The sequence below is a fragment of the Bufo bufo genome, chromosome 1 (genome assembly GCF_905171765.1).
Source record: "Bufo bufo chromosome 1, aBufBuf1.1, whole genome shotgun sequence".
NCBI lineage: Eukaryota > Metazoa > Chordata > Amphibia > Anura > Bufonidae > Bufo > Bufo bufo.
In genome coordinates, this window is record NC_053389.1 from 573736971 (window position 1) to 573755742 (window position 18772).

The window sequence follows — 18772 nt, forward strand, 5'->3', positions numbered from 1 at the left end:
CAAAATTTTAGTTGAATTCAATTAATTTTAAATAATTTTGTTCTTCTCTATTTGTGACCTTTTAATCCTCTCGCTACTTTGGAAATGAGCAGGAATTATCGACAGGTGGTGAGTATAACAGGTTTCTGGCAATATTTTAAACTTATAGACCAGAAAAAAAAAAAAAAGTTATGTAAATCCAATTTTTTGGGCTGAAAGGGGTTTTCCAAGTCTTTAAAACTAATGACCAGAGCGCCTCAATATGACCAGAGCACCTCAATATCTTCAAACAACTGATCAGGAGGTGTGTCGGGAGTTGGACCTCCACCGATCAGATATCTTGGCCTCTTCCTAGGCCAGTGACATCACATTCATCGGCTGAGCTGCAAAACCAAACACAGCGGCTAACCAATGGACAGCAAAGTGCTGTCACCGCCAGTTCTGTGAGAAGGTCTGTTAGACATTCTTCTCTACCTCTTGCATGAGGTTCTTTGTTTTGGTTTCACTTTGTCATCTCCTTTCCTTCTCCCAGCTGTCACCTATTTACACTAATTGTCTCCCTTTATATTCCCTCCCATACTGCCTCACTTTGCGGTTTATACTTCTTCCTGGATGAGTTGTTCACTGCTGGAGGCTGCTACAGCTGATTCCTCAGATAAGTCCTTTTCCTTTATTTGTGTTTCCTTGCTGGCTTGATTCTAGGTGACCCTGACTCCGTCCGTATTAAGTGCAATGAGCCGGTGGTCGTGTCTTCTCACTATTATAGGGTTTTCAGGTGTCACACAGTATAAGGTACGTGGGCATGCAATCGTCTACAATAAAGACCTTTGCATGGGCATAGCAGTCAGGGAGAGCTCTAGGGGTTTTATAGGGCTCACCCATATGCTCCTTAGTTTGTGATCAAGCCAGTCGGATGTTTATTTATAAGTTCCAGCTTTCTGCAACACCATCCGTGACAAGTGCATGGTAAGCTGCACTGAAGTTCTACGGCCTCCTCAAACTGCTGATTGGTGGGGGTCCCTGGTGTCGGACCCCTGCTGATCTGATATTTATGACTTATCCTGAGCATAGGTTATTAATATCAGAATCTTAGAACCCCTCTCTAAGGACAGCCCAGAATGCACCACATTTATTAAGAGATGTTCCCCTCTATTGGATGCATAACAATCCATCGCGTGTCAGTTTAAGGCTGGTGTATAAATGATGGTCAGAATAAAGCTCGTCCTTAAAGCGTTCTGTGAATGAAGCAATATCCAGTAGATAAGTGTTATAAGCTAAATAAAGTATGTATATCTGTCAGTTTAACAGGCCAAGCAGGTGCATTTATATAAGACAGGATATGGCACTTAGAGGTTCCATTTCCTAGGTACAGATCTGAACGTGAAGATCATTATCTTATAGTGGTATATGCACATAGCGCATTCTTGAATAACATGGCACTTTGTTGCCAAGGAATCCTTTTAGTTACCTAATTTGATCTTATTATACATGAGTGTGCTCTGTACTAGCAATTACTAAACAGAGGTTAAGAATGTATAAGAGGCATGTAAAATGTCAACAAAAATCAATAAGGCACAGTTTATGCATTTACTACAATTTTCAGCAGCAGCAAGCTGAGGAGCAGTTACGCGGAGATGTTGCAATTAGCTGTTCTTGGAAAAAAGTCAAAGTGTTAGTTGAACAATAAAGATGCTTTTTATGCCATGGAGAGAACAAGCAAGGCCTTTCAGAAGTGTACGTCTTTTTAATTTACAGATCAATCAGTATTCCTTTTTGCGTCAAATGAAATACATAGCGCCTCCCAAATTCTATTTGAAAATCTTGTAATTGCTTTTCAACTAGGTCGGCTGTTGGACAGAAATCTGTTTTGTATGCTTTTACTATGCTGAAGGACATTGATTATTTTGTTGTAGCTGGAATATCAAAGTTATCCCCAGCGTAAATGTCCTTTAAATGACAATTTCATAGTGATATACAAGAACCAGAGGCAATGCCATACTTGATATTATCATTAATGTAGATGATAAAATGCTGTATACATGAGTGGTGACATAATGGCAGGACAAGTGTCCTAATGGGTTGTAGATACGGGTGCTGCTGGATCATGCAGGAATAGGAGGGCAATCTCTACCTCACCTTTTATTTGAAGTGATACTAAGCCTAAAGTTCAACCTACTAAACTACTTGAACAACCTACTTGTTGTACCCTGGATTACAAGCTACTGTTCACTTTTAGCAAACAGTTCAGACTGAGGCTGGTTTCAACACACTGGGGGACATTTATCAAATCAGATGCCAGTTTTGTGGCTTAAAAAAGTCGCACGTCTTGGCGACCACTTTGTTTTCTTTGTGAACCACATTACACTCATGCCAAATTTCACATTAAGGTGCACCATTTCATAAATTGGAGCAGACACACAAAGCAAAGGCAGACTTAAAACTGACACAAAAACTACTGCAAGTGATAAATACCCCCATAGTCTTTTTTTTTGGCAATTGCACAGGTTTTTTTGCAGTTTTTTATCGCTGTTTTCTTGCGTGTCCGTTTTTCCTCTTTTATGCATCTATATGTTACATTAAAAAGCACCTGTAAGGAGGATCAACTCTATTAAATCAGAAAAAGATACAAAATGCCACATGGTGTTATTTTTTATACAAAGAAAAAAAAAAGGAAAGGAGAAAAAAATCTGTATGAAGGAAGCCTTATTCTGGCAAAGGTTAAAAAGCTGCAAGTGAAAAGTAGAGTGGGACTCTCTATAATTAGAGAGCAGGTATAGTAACACAATTGTATTTCACAACGCCGAGAGAGGCTAATTCCTAAGTACACACTAGATGAACTTTTGATTGATATAATCATGAACACAGTTCTCCTCACATTAAGGTTAGAATATATTCATTTTCCAGAATGTTTTATAAAAGAACCTTTAAGCATAGAGTTGATTCAAAAATACTATTTTCCCTCCTGTTTACCTGAAAATTACCTAGGTTTTATAATGTATTGTGTAAGTAATTTTTGAGCTCTATATGTAAATAGGTATAGAAAAGTGAAGATTCCCCCCCCTGTTCCCCATTTCTATATAAGGCAAACTATATATATTTAAAAAAAATCCTAAAATGATGTAGCTTTCTCAAATATGTTGAGATTTCCTGTTCCTGTTTTATATATTGATAACGCAGGATCCCCCATTCACAATAGGTGATGGACACAACTTATCTACTCCCCCTCCCCCACAATGACCTTTGCACATAGACGTTAAACAGCCCCCTCCAATTTGTTATGTCTTTGGTCCATGGTGGCTGCTGTAAAGCATCTCTCTAATTGCTGTTAACAATAGCTCGGACATAATCATGTATTGAAAATAGAATAGAAATAAAAAATGTAAGGCCAGAAAATAAAACAGACTAGAAAAAAAGGGGCTTATGTCATTATCTGGTTTTAACTAGTAGAAAAAATATAGGTGACACCTTCCCTTAAATACTCATTTACAGAACGTATACTTAAGAGCAGCGATGACTGTGTATTCAATACTGTACTAAATCTTCTAACACGAGATAAAAAGATATGACTCACACTAAGTAAATGTGAAGATTACATATTTATAGGTGTTAACTCTGTAGTGAGTAAGGTCATGTTTTATGCACGCGATAAGCATTAGAAATTGATAGCAAGCACTAAGCTTTGATAAGGTGTCATAATCAGTTTCAAGCTGTACTTAACAGTCTCTATATATCATAGAGTGATTTAATTAGAAATAAAGGTCATTACTGCATATATAACTCCATCTAAATGCCACAAAGATAAATAAATAATGCAAAATATTTTGTTTTGCTAGTTAAGCAATGATACTGTAGTAGACCTTATACATATTTGCTATGTTATTTGTGTGGCTCCATCTACCAAGCTAAACATTTGGAAACATATTTAAAGGGCATGTAACATTTGCCTTTATTTATCTATATGTCTTGATAGAAACCTCCTAACATCTTGGGTGTACAGCTCTTACATAGACCTATCCCTTTTCATGGTTACAGACTACACACAAACCCTGAAGTCATGTGTTAACGGGTTGTTTGACACATTCAAAACATTTTCCCTCAAGCCACCAATTGTGATAATGAAATATGTTATCCTTCCACGTTTTATCCTCCGCCACTTTCAGCGCCGCCTATTGAATCTTCCCACGTCTTTGCAGTCATAATGTCACCTTCTTGGCTGCAGTGTTGGCAAGCCCATATATAACCACTGCAGCCAATCACTGCATTCAGCGGCATATGGCACGAGACAGCTGACGGCTGTAACTGGATCCAGTGGTCACGTGGAGTATATGGGCAAGTCATTGCTGCAGCTAAGCAAATCATGGAAGGAAGGATTAGACCCAGCACAGGAAGCAGCAGAGGATGAAGTAGATGTAAAATTGTAAATTTATCTTATGACAACTGCTGGCTTGGGAGGCATTTAAAAAAAATGTCAGACAACCCCTTTAAGTCACTGCCCCCTGTTCTTTCTAAACTACAGAAAATATAATTAGCATCAGGATTTGACCCACTTGTTTGATGCATCAGCTGAAGACAAAGATAGACTCTTGATATTGCAGTCAAGAACCTTTTTTCGCCACCTATTTACCTTGGCTACTTCTTTACAGGGATTTTCTGAGAGTTTCATATGGATAGCCTATCTTCAGGATAGATCATTAAAGGGGTTGTTTCACAGTAAGTGGCATTTATCATGTAGAGGAAGTTAACACAAGCCACTTACTAATGTGTTGTTAATATCCATATTGCTTCCTTTGCTGGCTGGATTCATTTTTCCATTTTTCTCTAGTGTGCAAGCATGACCACGACTGATGGATTGCACGGTAGTCTGTAACCATGGAAACGAGCAGTGTATAATGTGATAGAAAAATGAATCCAGCCAGCAAAGGAAGCAATATGGACAATTACAATACATTAGAAAGTGGCTTGCATTAACTTTCTCTATCTGATAAATGCCACTTACTGAAGTGAGACAACCCCTTTAATATCTGATTATTGGTGGTCTGACACCTGGAACCACTGTTGAACCAACTGTTGATGGCGCTCCAGTGAGCCTGAGACAGTGGTATCACGTTCACATGGCCTAGGTGCAGCTCAGTTCCATTCAAATGGGCTGCAATACTAAGCACAGCATCTATACAATGTACAGCGCTGTGCTTTGTAACCTCTGAGTAGGCCATAGCCTCTTCAAACAACTAATCAGTGGGGGTGCCGGGTGTTGGACTCCCACCGATCATCAGATATTGATGACCTATACTGAGGACAGGTCATCAATATTGAACTCCTAGAAAACCCTTTTAATTCTGTTTCAGTATGGCAGCCTTTGAAACAGTGCAAAAAGTGGCTAAAAATGTGAAACTTTTGTATGATGACTATTTAGGCTGCATCTTTGCCTAACTACATACAGAATATAACTAGTAAAACACTTACATAGGTATCCTCCATATTATAGGGATTAAAATACAAAGTCATTTTGATTCAAACCTATTCTTGAACATTCTTTCACAAAGCGTTTTGGAAAATGAATATATTTTGATTCTGATTTGAGGAGAACTGTGTGCATGATTATATCATTTAAAAGTTCATCTAGCGTATATGTAAGAATTAGCCCCTCTCAGAATATGCCATGTTGTGAAATAAAACTTAGCTACTGCGCCTACTCTCTAATTATACAAGCAATAATACATGTCATTTTAAATAGCAGAGAGGCATTTTCTTTTTAGCATTTACGACTTCAGACAGCTCGCTATAAAGTGCCATCTCGAAATTCTACAGCCTTCTTACATGTATAGAGGAATGGAAGGTATGTAATTATGTAGTGCTGATTTCTACCAATTTATGAAAATGACAGAAATGATTGAGTCTGCATTACAATGCAGGTAATTGTTAGTTTCTTATTCAATTCTAGCCCACATCAGAACTTGTGGTCCTGCCCAACATGTTAGAAAGGTCACTCGGTATCGTCTTTCTTTTTCTTGTACTCAGTTTGAAATATCCTTTTTTATTAGATTTATTCCTTGTCAATGTAAAGTTGATAATCAAAAGTATGAGCCACAAATAGAGGCAGGTAAAGGCCTGGATTGTACAATAGCTAATATGTATTGGATAATGTATGATTATTGCAACATGGACACGTAAAAATCTTAGAGATTATGGCCCCCATTTACTAATCTTAGAATTTGCGCCACAATTTGGTACATTTCTGATGATGAATCTCGCGTCAAGCTTCAGAACTATTGGTGAAACAAATGGGCCAAAAAAGTGTAATCCACTGTGCTTGGCATGGCTTAGCAGGAAAGGGGTATGGTTAGCAGAAAATGGGTGTAGCTTAAAAAGCCACAACATAAGCCAAAGTGGTCCCAAAAGTATGGCAAAAAATTGTGGTGGAAAGTAAGCCAACCAATAGTTGGTGTAAAGTTCGACAAAATATCTACATGCACCAAATTTATCCTACAGTGGGAGCAGCTGTGATAGATTTGGTGCCTCTTTAAACTGCCTGTCTTATCCATTTCGTCCTAAGTACTCCTAATAAATGTAAGGCAACCTTTCCATTCCATAAGTCTAAGCATGTAATTGAACAACTTAGGACTTTGTGTTGCCTAAGGGCCCTTTTACATGGGTCATCATGGATTTGGACAATTGTCGGTGGTGAACATTCTTATAAATGCTCATTCTCAATAACTGTAAATGTGCCGCACATTGCCCACTGGAAAAAGGGATGTGCTGCCCACAAACAATAATCAGTGGGCATTCTGTGATCAATTATCCCCACACAGAGGAGATACAGGTGCAGCAGAGCTAAACTTGATGGTTAACGTGTTAAGTAAAGAATGGCAAGAAAAAGATAACTAAATTTTCAATAGATTTCAATGGCTTATGTCACAAGATAACCAAGATAACTCTGCGCCGTGTGTTATCGGAGTCAGTTTTAGCTTGGCTACATCTGTAATTACTGTATGTAAAAGCAGCTCAACTGCATCGGAATGAGCTGGCAATGATCGGGAATGAACAGTTTGTTCCTGATCATTGCCCTCATGTAAATGGGCCCTTAGGCTACGTGCACACCTTGCTAATAACTACAGAGGATCTTGCACAATTTAATTTTTGGAGCTACATAAACAAACCCATGTTGTAGGCTAAATGCCATGGTACATTTACATTAGTTATCTGAAACTTGTGCACTTCAGCTACTGTGAACTTACCCAACATGACTGAGCATGCAACAATGTGCTTGTAACGCAAGTAGGCACAATAGTTAGAAAGCCACAGGTTGCAGAACAAAGAAATGCAAGGTATGCAAGGTGTGCATACAGTAAGGGTACTTTCACATTAGCGTTTTTCTTTTCCGGCATAGAGTTCCGTCACAGGGGCTCTATACCGGAAAAGAACTGATCAGGCATATCCCCATGCATTCTGAATGGAGAGTAATCCGTTCAGGATGCATCAGGATGTCATCAGTTCAGTCATTTTGACTGATCGGGCAAAAGAGAAAACCGTAGCATGCTACGGTTTTATCTCCGGCGGAAAAAAAATGCGCAGATCGGTAAAAATGTGAAAAAAGATACAAGACGGATCCGTCTGTCCGCATGACAAGCGGAGAGACGGATCTGTTCTTGCAATGCATTTGTGAGACGGATCTGCATCCGGATGCGTCTCACAAAGGCTTTCAGTTACATCGAGATCGGCGGATCCGGTGGGCTGTTCCGACGACGGAACTGCTTGCCGGATCACACTGCCGCAAGTGTGAAAATAGACTTAGGGATGTATTCTGTTCCATAATTTAAGCAGTGGCAGCTGCAGCTCCCATTTATCTTTGAAAAGGGTGCTTATGTTAAAGGTGTTGGAATAAAGACATTTTTACATTTTTGTTTTCCAAAATGTCACCTGGTGCCCCCATTGGCCACCACAAGTTAAATCTAGGTCTAACTCTATTTTTTTTCTCCAGCTTTTACAGTGGCTGTGGAAATGTACTGTGGAAGGGACTCTACAGGTGAAACTCGAAAAATTTGAATATTGTGCAAAGTTCATTTATTTCAGTAATGCAACTTAAAAGGTGAAACTAACATATGAGATAGACTCATTACATGCAAAGCGAGATATTTCAAGCCTATATTTGTTATAATTTGGATGATTATGGCTTACAGCTTATGAAACCCCAAAGTCACAATCTCGGGTACCCTTTGCTCAGGGGGTATGGATTAATTAGCTGACTAGAGTGTGACACTTTGAGCCTAGAATATTGAACCTTTTCACAGTATTCTAATTTTAATGCAATTCCTTTTCATTTGTATTACTGAAACAAATGGACTTTTGCACGATATTCTAATTTTTAGAGTTTCACCTGTATGTCAATCAAAAAATAAGGGTGTATTCAGTTGGCGTGGTTGGATGCAGTTAAAAATCACATTAAAATTGTATTTAACAAAATGTATGTAAAATATGCATGTAAATGATGTGAAAACTACAACTGACCCTAACACCCCTGAAAAACACATGCATTTCTTTCCTGATCCATTTCTTTTTTAATGCAGTTTTAAATGCATACAACTGCACCATCTGAATCAGCATCTAAGTACATGCAGCTTTGCCATGTTGTGAAAATGATGCCCAAGGGTACGGCCACACGATAAGGTTTCTGCATGCAGTTTCTGCAAGAGTGATTTCAGAAAAGAGGAGAAGTTGTATCTGTCCTTTATACTTTCTCTCCTTTTATGGTCCACTCCTGATTTTGGCTTCCAAAACTGCATCAGATAACCTAACTGTGTGGCCACGCCGTAAGCCTGGCCGGTAAGACAGGAGAGGAGAAATCAGAGTGGAGGGCTGGTTCTGGTGTGAGATGATGCAGGGAAGCAACAATTAACCTGCCAGGCTGTTAGGTCACACATCATGCTGGTGTATGCCATTCTAAACCTTCAATCATATTCATTAGTTCCTACGTACTTGAATAGTCAGTGCAATAGAAGGAAATGGTTATAGAGAGATTGTCCACTGTTGTCTACTGTTGCCCCTGTGATAAATCTGGTACAGGTCTAGACAGTCTGTCTAAGCTTACACCATATTTAGGATTAGTAAATCTGGGCCAATGTCTTGCAGATTCCTTAGAAACAATTATGTAAGGCATCACATCTGCCCATCAACAGACATTTTAGAAGGCCAATTAGAAGATGCATCTGCACCCTCTATTCCAGGGTACTGTAATTGTTCCATTTGTCATGTATTTCAATAGAGGGATAAGCAGAAGGTAAATACCCCATATAATAAATGTTGTTAATAAAAAGCGTTGTACTGTATGGCCACCTTTAGTCTACATGTTCCTATTGCCTTACTGTATGCTTATGGCAACATAACGTACAAGGTCATAAAGATTCCATGAATATTTCTTGCAGCCAAATACAACTTAGTTAACATAGGCCATTATGTTTTTTTAGTTTTTTTTTACAATGTCGATGTCATTAGAATGAATGTATTTTTTGTATTTTCTTTGTACCCCTTGGATTCTAGTCATCTTGCATTCCAGCAATTTGCTCAGTGTGCCTGGAACTGATCCTCTCAGGGGAAAATGAAAAATGTGTCCATATTGTTTTCATTTTATCTGTGTTATCCACAAATGAAAGGAGAAGTCTATAGGGGTTTAAAAGCTCTGTTCTTCATCTCTGAACCATTAGGTGGGTCCAATTAAAGGTTTCTCCATGTACAGTCGACATTGTCTACTCTCTGAAGGATGGTGCTAAACAAGCTCTAGAACAGATGCTAAGGATCGCAATCAATTTTGCTGTTACATGCATTCCTGAGATTCTCTTCTATGCAGTGCACCTTTCTTATGTCACTACACATATCTCATTTTTCTTTGCAGTGTACTAGAAACTGGCCAATAATCAGTTCTAACCTCATAATATAGCCACTTCCATCAAGCTTCATCTTTTATGCTTTATGTAGCAGCCAATCAGACTTATTTGTAGAATTTTTCAGAGATAACATAATTTGAAGAGAAGCTGCAATCAGCTGTACACTTCAAGTATAGTTCAAGTATTGTTAGTAAATGCATAAACCATGAACATCAAGTAAAAAAATAGAAAGCACTATAAGTGATCATAATCCAGTCGTCAGAAAAAAACATTATTGTGATTTTTGACTTTTATGTTTTCTTTTAAATCCAATGTGTGCTGTTTTTCAATTACAAGGTCAAACACCAAGGCTTATCTCATATGAGCATGTTTGGTCCAGGAGACACTCTTGGTTTGAAAGCACAGACCAAACACTATTCCTCTAACCCAAACTCACAGCATCATAAAGACTTATGATGCTGTTAGTGCCTGCCCAACCATAAGTTTACTGTACTGTACTCACATAATGCTGTGAGTATGCAGTGACCCATTACTGCTAAAGGGTTAATATAAGGTCCACTACTAAAGGTTTATTGTTCTGGTTCATTACTGAAGTGGTTAAAATGTTCACTGGGATACTGAATATGATCTATGCACTATGTGATCCAAGGAGGCTATGTATATAGGTAGGAAACAGTTAAACTGGTGACTATTAGTTACTGTTGCCAGGTTGTGGGCTGGTCCCTTTTTCCCCTGGCTAGATCCTAGCAAGCCAAGCTACAGAAAAGACCTACTTTGGTGTGAGCTGCGAAACAGGCCCTAAAATAACTCTTCTCCAGGAAAACACCATTTCTGAGAGTGGAAAGCTACCAGAAAAAAAAGCAACTTTGCTAAGAACTACCTCTGAGACAAAGAAGCAGATGGTTAAGTACTATGCAGACCATGCCTGGACTACTAAGTCTATAAGGCTTGTTTCACATTTGCGTTATACATCTCTGGCAGGCTGTTCTGGAAGGTGAGCATCTTGCCGGAGATCTTTGGATCCGGCACTGCCGAATGCTAACTGACATAATGAATGTGGCCAGCGGAGATCCGCTCGCAATCCGGCAAACATGCGCGCAGCGATATTTGTCCGGCATACTTGCTAGGTTGCGTCCGAATCCCTGCCAATGCTCATTATAGTGAATGGGGCTGGACAGCGATGACTGTGCTTCTGGCAATGCTTTTAGGTAACACACGCTTATGATTTTCGACTTCACTGGGAATTAAATGCCTGTGGTCATTTGGGAAGAGAGACACTCAGAGAGGAATACTACCATCATTGCCTCCTTCTATATACAGCCTTTTGGGAAAAAGCCTACACTTTGAACTACACTTCAGGATTATGCCTGCTGCATGTATTTGTACGCTAACTACTATCATCTATTCAGTAAAGTAGAGCCTTTACTTTGTCATAACCAAGCCAGCCTGTTCTGTGGTCTCTATACCTGATCATTATGATCCTCCTCCTGTTCTTCTGCCTTGCACCCCACTGCTCATTCTGACATCAAGGGCACCCCCACCACCACCAGGCAGAAGACTTCACCAGTCCAGGGGGTGCCCTGAGGAGAGGAAAGATTGCACACCTCCATTTATGACCTGAGTGAGAGTGGGAGTAGGATTAGCCACTGTGAGGACTATGACTACCCTCATTGCCTCAACTACCATTCCTGTCCTCTCTATGTCCTCCCCCCCTGTAGGTCTGCATGTGGCAAATATAACATAGTAGCCCTGTGGTCAGGCAGGAACTCACAGCATCATAAGGCATTCTGAGGTTGTACGTTTAGCTCAGAGGTACTGCGTTCAGTTCAGGAAAAGTGGTCATCACATGGAGTGTGCTTCCCAGACCAAACAAGCTCATGTGAATTTACCCTTAACCAATACACAAAAAAGATCTTGTTTACCACATTTGTTAACTCATAAAGGACCTAATATAAAATTTTTTAGAGACATACATATAAATGAATACAAAACTCTTTTTCAGACCCAGCCATACATATACTTAAATGTAGTCATTCAGGATGCTGGGTTCTATTAGCCAAATGGCACGGGACTATGGATCTGTAGATATAGTGCATTGCCCTTACATAGATAAGCATATTTAGCTGGCAGATCCACTCTAAGTAAGGTGAAATAAAGAATAACACACTGGGAATGGTGCTTAATTACCTTTACAAACACAAAGCGATCAAGAATAACAATTACATTTATCATATTATAGTTATTAAGCATAGTGATATTATTACATATTAACCTAGTTATTACGCTGGTAATATTAATACATATTGCTATATGACTGAATGAAGTGTTTGTCAAAGTAGGATGTGCTCACATGAAGCTATGACAATAGCGTGTACCCTTCATAATGCCATTCATTTAGATTTTCTATGTGACCTCACTAGACTGGTACATTATTTGGAGTCAGACCAACCACTGTGATTGCAGTTGGCCAACATAATGAAGAATAACAAAAATGGATAGTCTAGCCATTTTACAAAAGGCTTATTAAAGGGGTTGTGTCACCATTAAATGCTATTTTAATTAAAACGAGTTACTTTTGAAACAATTCGACCATTGAATGGCTAGATCTCTGGATCCATGTAAGGTACAGGGTTGATTCTAGCTTTGTTAGATAGAGATTGTTATGGACTATAAGATTTTTGTGTCAGTATTTGCAATAAGAATTCTAGATTTTAGATTTCTAATTTTCAGGAAGTTTAAAATGGTTGATCTGACTGATGGCTATGGACACCACTGGTGAGACTGGTTGACCATCTTAGCTGTATGGGGGTGTCCCAGCTTTCCCCCAATGGAATATGTCAGGGGAAAGAAGTATTGGGCTGTTAGATTTCAACATGTCCGATCCTTTTGTTTTCCATAGGGATAAGCCACTGCTGCCTCTCAGAACACAATGTATGCTGAAAAGGGTTTGGGTTTGCTGAATAAGCATTTGGCTGACAACTTCTGAAGTGTAGTGAAGTGCGTTAGTTTCCTACTATTAGTTAGTTTCCTACTAGTCCCCTACTATTTTCTAAGATGTTAAAGGGAATCTGTCACTTGCTTTTACTATTTTAAGCTGTCACTATCGACATGTTCAATAAAGTACCTTATTTCCTGCAGTCGTCTTCTTACTTTATTTCGTTTTGTCCTTTTGATAAAAAAAGCCCTTTTTATGATATGCTAATGAAGCACCAAGGTGCCCAGAGGGGCGTTTTTTTTCCTCTCTGGTGCCCAGTGACGCCCCCGTGCAGTGCCCAGCCCGCCTTAATTTGAATCCCAAGAACGCCTCCTAATCCTGAAATAACCTCCCACAGCCCCGGCAAACGGTTCCGCCCCCTCCCCACGTCATCGTCTACCTTCTAGAAATGCCCCGTCCTTCTTCCTGTCGGCGGCCAGAAATCTCGCGCAGGCGCAGTACCACCTGCGCGATCATCAAGCTCCTGAGGGCAACAGCCTCAAAAGTCTCACTGGCCATGCGCGAGCCTAGTGACGTAATCTGAGCGCTGTTGCCCTGAGGAGGTTGATGATCACACAGGCCGCAGGCGGTACTGTGCCTGCGCGAGATTTCTGGCCGCCGAGAGGAAGAAGGACGGGGCATTTCTAGAAGGTAGACGATGACGTGGGGAGGGGGCGGAACCGTTTGCCGGGGCTGTGGGAGGTTAATTCAGTATCAGGAGGCGTTCTTGGGATTCAAATTAAGGCGGGCTGGGCACTGCAGGGGGGCGTCACTGGGCACCAGAGAGGAAAAAAACGCCCCTCTGGGCACCTTGGAGCTTCATTAGCATATCATAAAAAGGGCTTTTTTATCAAAAGGACAAAACGAAATAAAGTAAGAAGAAGACTGCAGGAAATAAGGTACTTTAGTGAACATCGCGATGGTGACAGCTTAAAATAGTAAAAGCAGGTGACAGATTCCCTTTAAATGTAAAATATAATTAGAAAACCACTGGCACTGGTACTTTGAATATATTTATAGTACATGCTTATGGCTACCAGCTGGGCCAACACTGAGATGACACCTTAAAAATGTTGGATTCAAAAGCTACATATCCCAGAATGCTTTGCAGAGGACTGAATTAACTTGTCTTGTGAAATGGGCTCTACTGTTAACACTGGCAGCTGTAAGTGTTGCATTTGGAACTACTCCTTTAAAGAGCTGCAATCGTTTTACACACAAGAGAATGAAGATAAATTGCTTTATCCATGCTGCATTGTAATAGATAACTCACTAAGTCATGCTTTCCATAGAGACCCTTTTTGACTTTACAAATAAAACTGATTACTTCTCTCCATCTTTGCGGAAAGTTCATGTGGGTAACTGCATCGCATGGGAAGCAATCGTGGGTGACCTCTGGCCCAACACATCTGCTGCCTGTGACATACTGCTCCAATTAGCTGTTAAGGAAAAGGTTCTTTACAGACGGCACACTCACCTCGACTCAGTCCATCAGGTCCCCGTAGGATTCTGCATTCTTCTATTTGACCAAATGGAGAAAACATCACCCTGATATCGTTCTCGTTACACTTCTTCGAAACCATGCCTATGAACAATTTTCTGTCTTCCACAGCTAGGAGATAAAAATAATGAATGAGCAAAGGCCATTTTATCTTTTTTATTCCTGTGATCAATGCTTCATTACCACATCAAAACCAGCTGCGATCATGTGAGTCTTTCTTTGTGCTTTACACAGGTCCCAGGAAGGCAAATGCAAACTCTTTATTTCGCATTTATTTCCTTTCTTCCTTTTGCTTTTTTTTTGCTGTGATGCTACTACAGCTCACAGCATGATAAGAAGCTACTGCTCATCCAGATACATTCATTCCAGTCACTTAAACACACTAGGTGAAAAGTTACATTTTATGTCTATGGGACACACTGTATTTTAGTAAATCTTACAAAGAGCTGAACGGCAGCAGCAATCAAATGCCCATGAATAAATGGTAAACTTTCCAGCTATATCATTTTCACATGGGTCTTCATTTTAAACACAGTGGTTGACTATATAAAGGGGGTCATACTACGGATGCACAAATAACATTTCAAAGTCCATTAGAGCCAGGGGCTATTCATAGTATTCAGTATATTGGGCAGACTAGATGGGCCAAATGGTTCTTATCTGCCGACACATTCTATGTTTCTATGTAGAATTCGGGACTGACGTTCATAACACATTCGTGGCCTCCATTGGATGTATACGTTCATGCATACCTTCAATAGAGGCTTGTGACGGATACAGTACAGTGGTACCCATCAACTACAGGCTCCCATGTAAAAAATACATTTTATTTTTATTTTATTTAATGGATACTGTTGTATGGAACAGCTTAATCTACTTTAACACATTTTTTTGCAGTATACCAAAATCTACTGGCCTGACAGAGACCAAAAGCAAATTCTTTTGGTTTCCATTAGGTTAATGGAGCACTATGAGCATTGTAAAGGTTTTTTTCACATCACTAAGGCTATGATCACATTACATTAACCATGATTCTGTTTAACGCATACACTATGCAGGAGTTAAACGAATGCCATATAGTAGAATCCGTAACCCATAGGGTTCCATTGTAAAAAAAGAAGTATGCGTTTAACACATGTGTTCATAACTGGATGCTACTGCATGGAATAGCGTAGTAGACTGTGTTGGCTCCGCCTACTTGCACTGACTCCATTTCTGCCAATTTAGACCCACCTGCAATATACGGCCACTTTTAGTTTTTTTTTTTCAAAGCCAATTTAAGTTTCCAACCCACCCATGCTGCATTGTGATATATACGGTACTGATACATGGTATTTTATCCTCATATATAAAAGCATTATTTGAATATTTGTCACTTGTCATGTGAATGGTAACCATACTCCTTTTTTATATATATAATTTTCATAATAAAATTGGCAATCCAAACTGGATTTCAAAATGTACGGCTTGATGAACCTGCAGCCAAGATAACAAGTTGCTGGTGGAGTTTGTTTTTCCTATTGATGTTAATGCATGGTAGGAAATATCAACAGAATCAAGATAAAATGTGAACTTGTTTAAAAACATGAATGACAGATAATTAGTTTCAATTATGATACAGTTAGAAATCATCCATAAATAATTTATTTTCTACTGCTACAAGTTTTTAGAGACTTCTTCCATCAAAGTGACTCAATAGATGTGCCAGGAAATAGTGGATGGAAATCTCAGCTTTCATCGATATCATTAGTCCTACTACTCAACATCATTATGTAGCAATAGAAAATCAGCTAGAAACCTACTGAAGGCATGTCCACCAGGCTGTGATTAGTGCTCCAGGACCAATAGGACCACATTGTTGTATTAATGCTTACGCTATAGTTCTCCCCATCCCTGGCATATTTCTCACTCACACTTGTCCTTTCATTGAAATATTTGCTGAGTATTGTTATCACTAGGGAAGAGCCCTTGGAAATAGTGATTGATTTAGCAAAGATTTACTGTTTTCTTCTATGACCAAAGGAAAAGCTTTTTTCGTTTTAATTGCAGTCATTCTCTTTAGCAGCGGGGCCTGCTGGCAGTAGCAGCTATCATTTTGTCTTTGTTAGAGTCCCAGGGATACATCATGGATAATTGTGAATACTTTCACAGCAATCTTAGGAATGGAGTTACACAAACTTTGAAACTTTAGACACATATCAAATACGACCTCCTGATACACCATATCTGGTTCCACAGAACGGGCCTTGTTCACAGTCATGGTAGGTTATCGCCAGGATATTAATAGCCACAATAATTGTAGTATTTTTCAAAACCAAAGTATACAGCTGAGACATTTGTGCAGCCACTCTTGCGGTGAAATTATGTGAAGAGCATGAAAGTGCAGTACATTTCTACCTGGAGATAAAGTCAGTCTGCCATGCTAATAGAGTTTTTTTTTTTTTTAGCACTATGGCTTTCACTCCTGTGGTACGGTATATCTTTATTTTTACCATAGTTTGATTTGTTAAAATATTATGTTTATAAGGCCAAAAATCCCTATCTGTCTATCTATTAAGGTATCAATTAATTTCATTACTATGTATGTTATATCTATCTATCTATCTACAGTATGTGTCTACAAAAAGCAAAAAAGCAGCACTCTCCAAAATATAAAAGTGAATACAAATATCTTGCATTCACCCTTGTATGATTCTTTCTTTCTTTCTTTCTTTCTATATCTATGTCTATCTGATTTTAATGTATCTTATATCTATCTAGAATCCTCAACAATGAAATTGAAACACCAAAAAGGAAAAGTGGAAGTTGTGGAATTATGGAAATCAACTGATTTATTTAACCAATCACTGGTAACAGGAGTCGTCCCAAAAGATTGGAAATGAGCAAATGTTGTGCCCATTCACAAGAAAGGTAGTAGGGAGGAATCGGGCAACTATAGGCCAGTAAGCCTGACATCAATAGTGGGGAAATTAATGGATACCATACTTAAGGAGAGGATTGTAGAACATCTAAAATCCTATGGATTGAAAAATGAAAAACAGCATGGGTTTACTTCAGGGAGATCATGTCAAACTAATCTTATAGATTTTTTTGATTGGGTGACTAAAATAATAGATGGCAGAGGTGCAGTAGCCATCGCTTATCTAGACTTTAGTAAGGCTTTTGATACTGTCCCACATAGAAGGCTTATCAATAAACTGCAGTCTTTGTGCTTGGACTCCCTGTTGTGTTTAATGGATTAGGCATTGACTGTGGGACAAACAACAGAGGGTTGTAATCAATGGAGAATATTCAGACCATGGCCTTGTTACCAGTGGGGTACCTCAGGGATCTGTTCTGGGACCCATATTGTTTAATATCTTTATCAGCGAAATTGCAGAAGGCCTCGATGGTAAGGTGTGTCTTTTTGCTGATGACACAAAGATTTGTAACAGGGTTGATGTTCCTGGAGGGATACACCAAATGGAAAAGGATTTAGAAAAACTAGAGGAATGGTCAAAAAACTGGCAACTAAAATTTTATGTTGATAAGTGCAATATAATGCACCTGGGGCGTAAAAACCCAAGAGCAGAATATAAAATCAGTAATACAGTCCTAACCTCAGTATCTGAGGAAAGGATTTAGGGGTCATTATTTCAGAAGACTTAAAGGTAGGCAGACAGTGTCATCGAGCAGCAGGAATTGCAAGCAGAATGCTTGGGTGTATAGGGAGAGGAATTACCAGTAGAAAGAGGGAGATGCTCACGCCCCTCTACAGAGCACTAGTGAGACCTCATTTGGAGTATTGTGCTCAGTACTGGAGAACATATCTCCAGAAGGATATTGATACTTTGGAGAGAGTTCAGAGAAGAGCTACTAAACTAGTACATGGATTGCAGGGTAAAACTTACCAGGAAAGATTAAAGTACCTTAACATGTATAGCTTGGAAGAAAGATGAGACAGAGGGGATATGATAGAAACTTTTAAATACATAAAGGGAATCAACAAGGTAAAAGAGGAGAGAATATTTAAAAGAAGAAAAACTGCTACAAGAGGACATAGTTTTAAATTAGAGGGGCAAAGGTTTAAAAGTAATATCAGGAAGTATTACTTTACTGAGAGAGTAGTGGATGCATAGAATAGCCTTCCTGCAGAAGTGGTAGCTGCAAATACAGTGGAGGAGTTTAAGCATGCATGGGATAGACATAAGGCCATCCTTCATATAAGATAGGGCCAGGGGCTATCCATAGTATTTAGTATATAGGGCAGACTAGATGGGCCAAATGGTTCTTATCTGCCGACACATTCTATGTTTTTATGTTTCTATAAGATTGAGAGATATTTTAATGATAAACAAATAATAAAAAATGGAAATATTTCGATGTATTCTGAGTTTGAGCTTCATGTGGATAAATACACACACTTACATGGCTTGGCATGCTATCAATGATGCTATTAAT

General features: G+C 39.1%; 1 protein-coding gene across 24 annotated transcripts in view; it reads right to left on the bottom strand.

Annotated features, from left to right (window-relative positions):
- Positions 1-18772, bottom strand: part of CELF2 (CUGBP Elav-like family member 2) — a 453132-nt gene that overhangs the window by 95454 nt on the left and 338906 nt on the right. For all 24 annotated transcript variants that reach the window (XM_040413246.1, XM_040413282.1, XM_040413263.1 and 21 more), the window contains one exon: positions 14309-14443. In XM_040413246.1, the coding sequence (XP_040269180.1) occupies positions 14309-14443 (135 nt within the window). The remainder of the gene's footprint in view (positions 1-14308; positions 14444-18772) is intronic.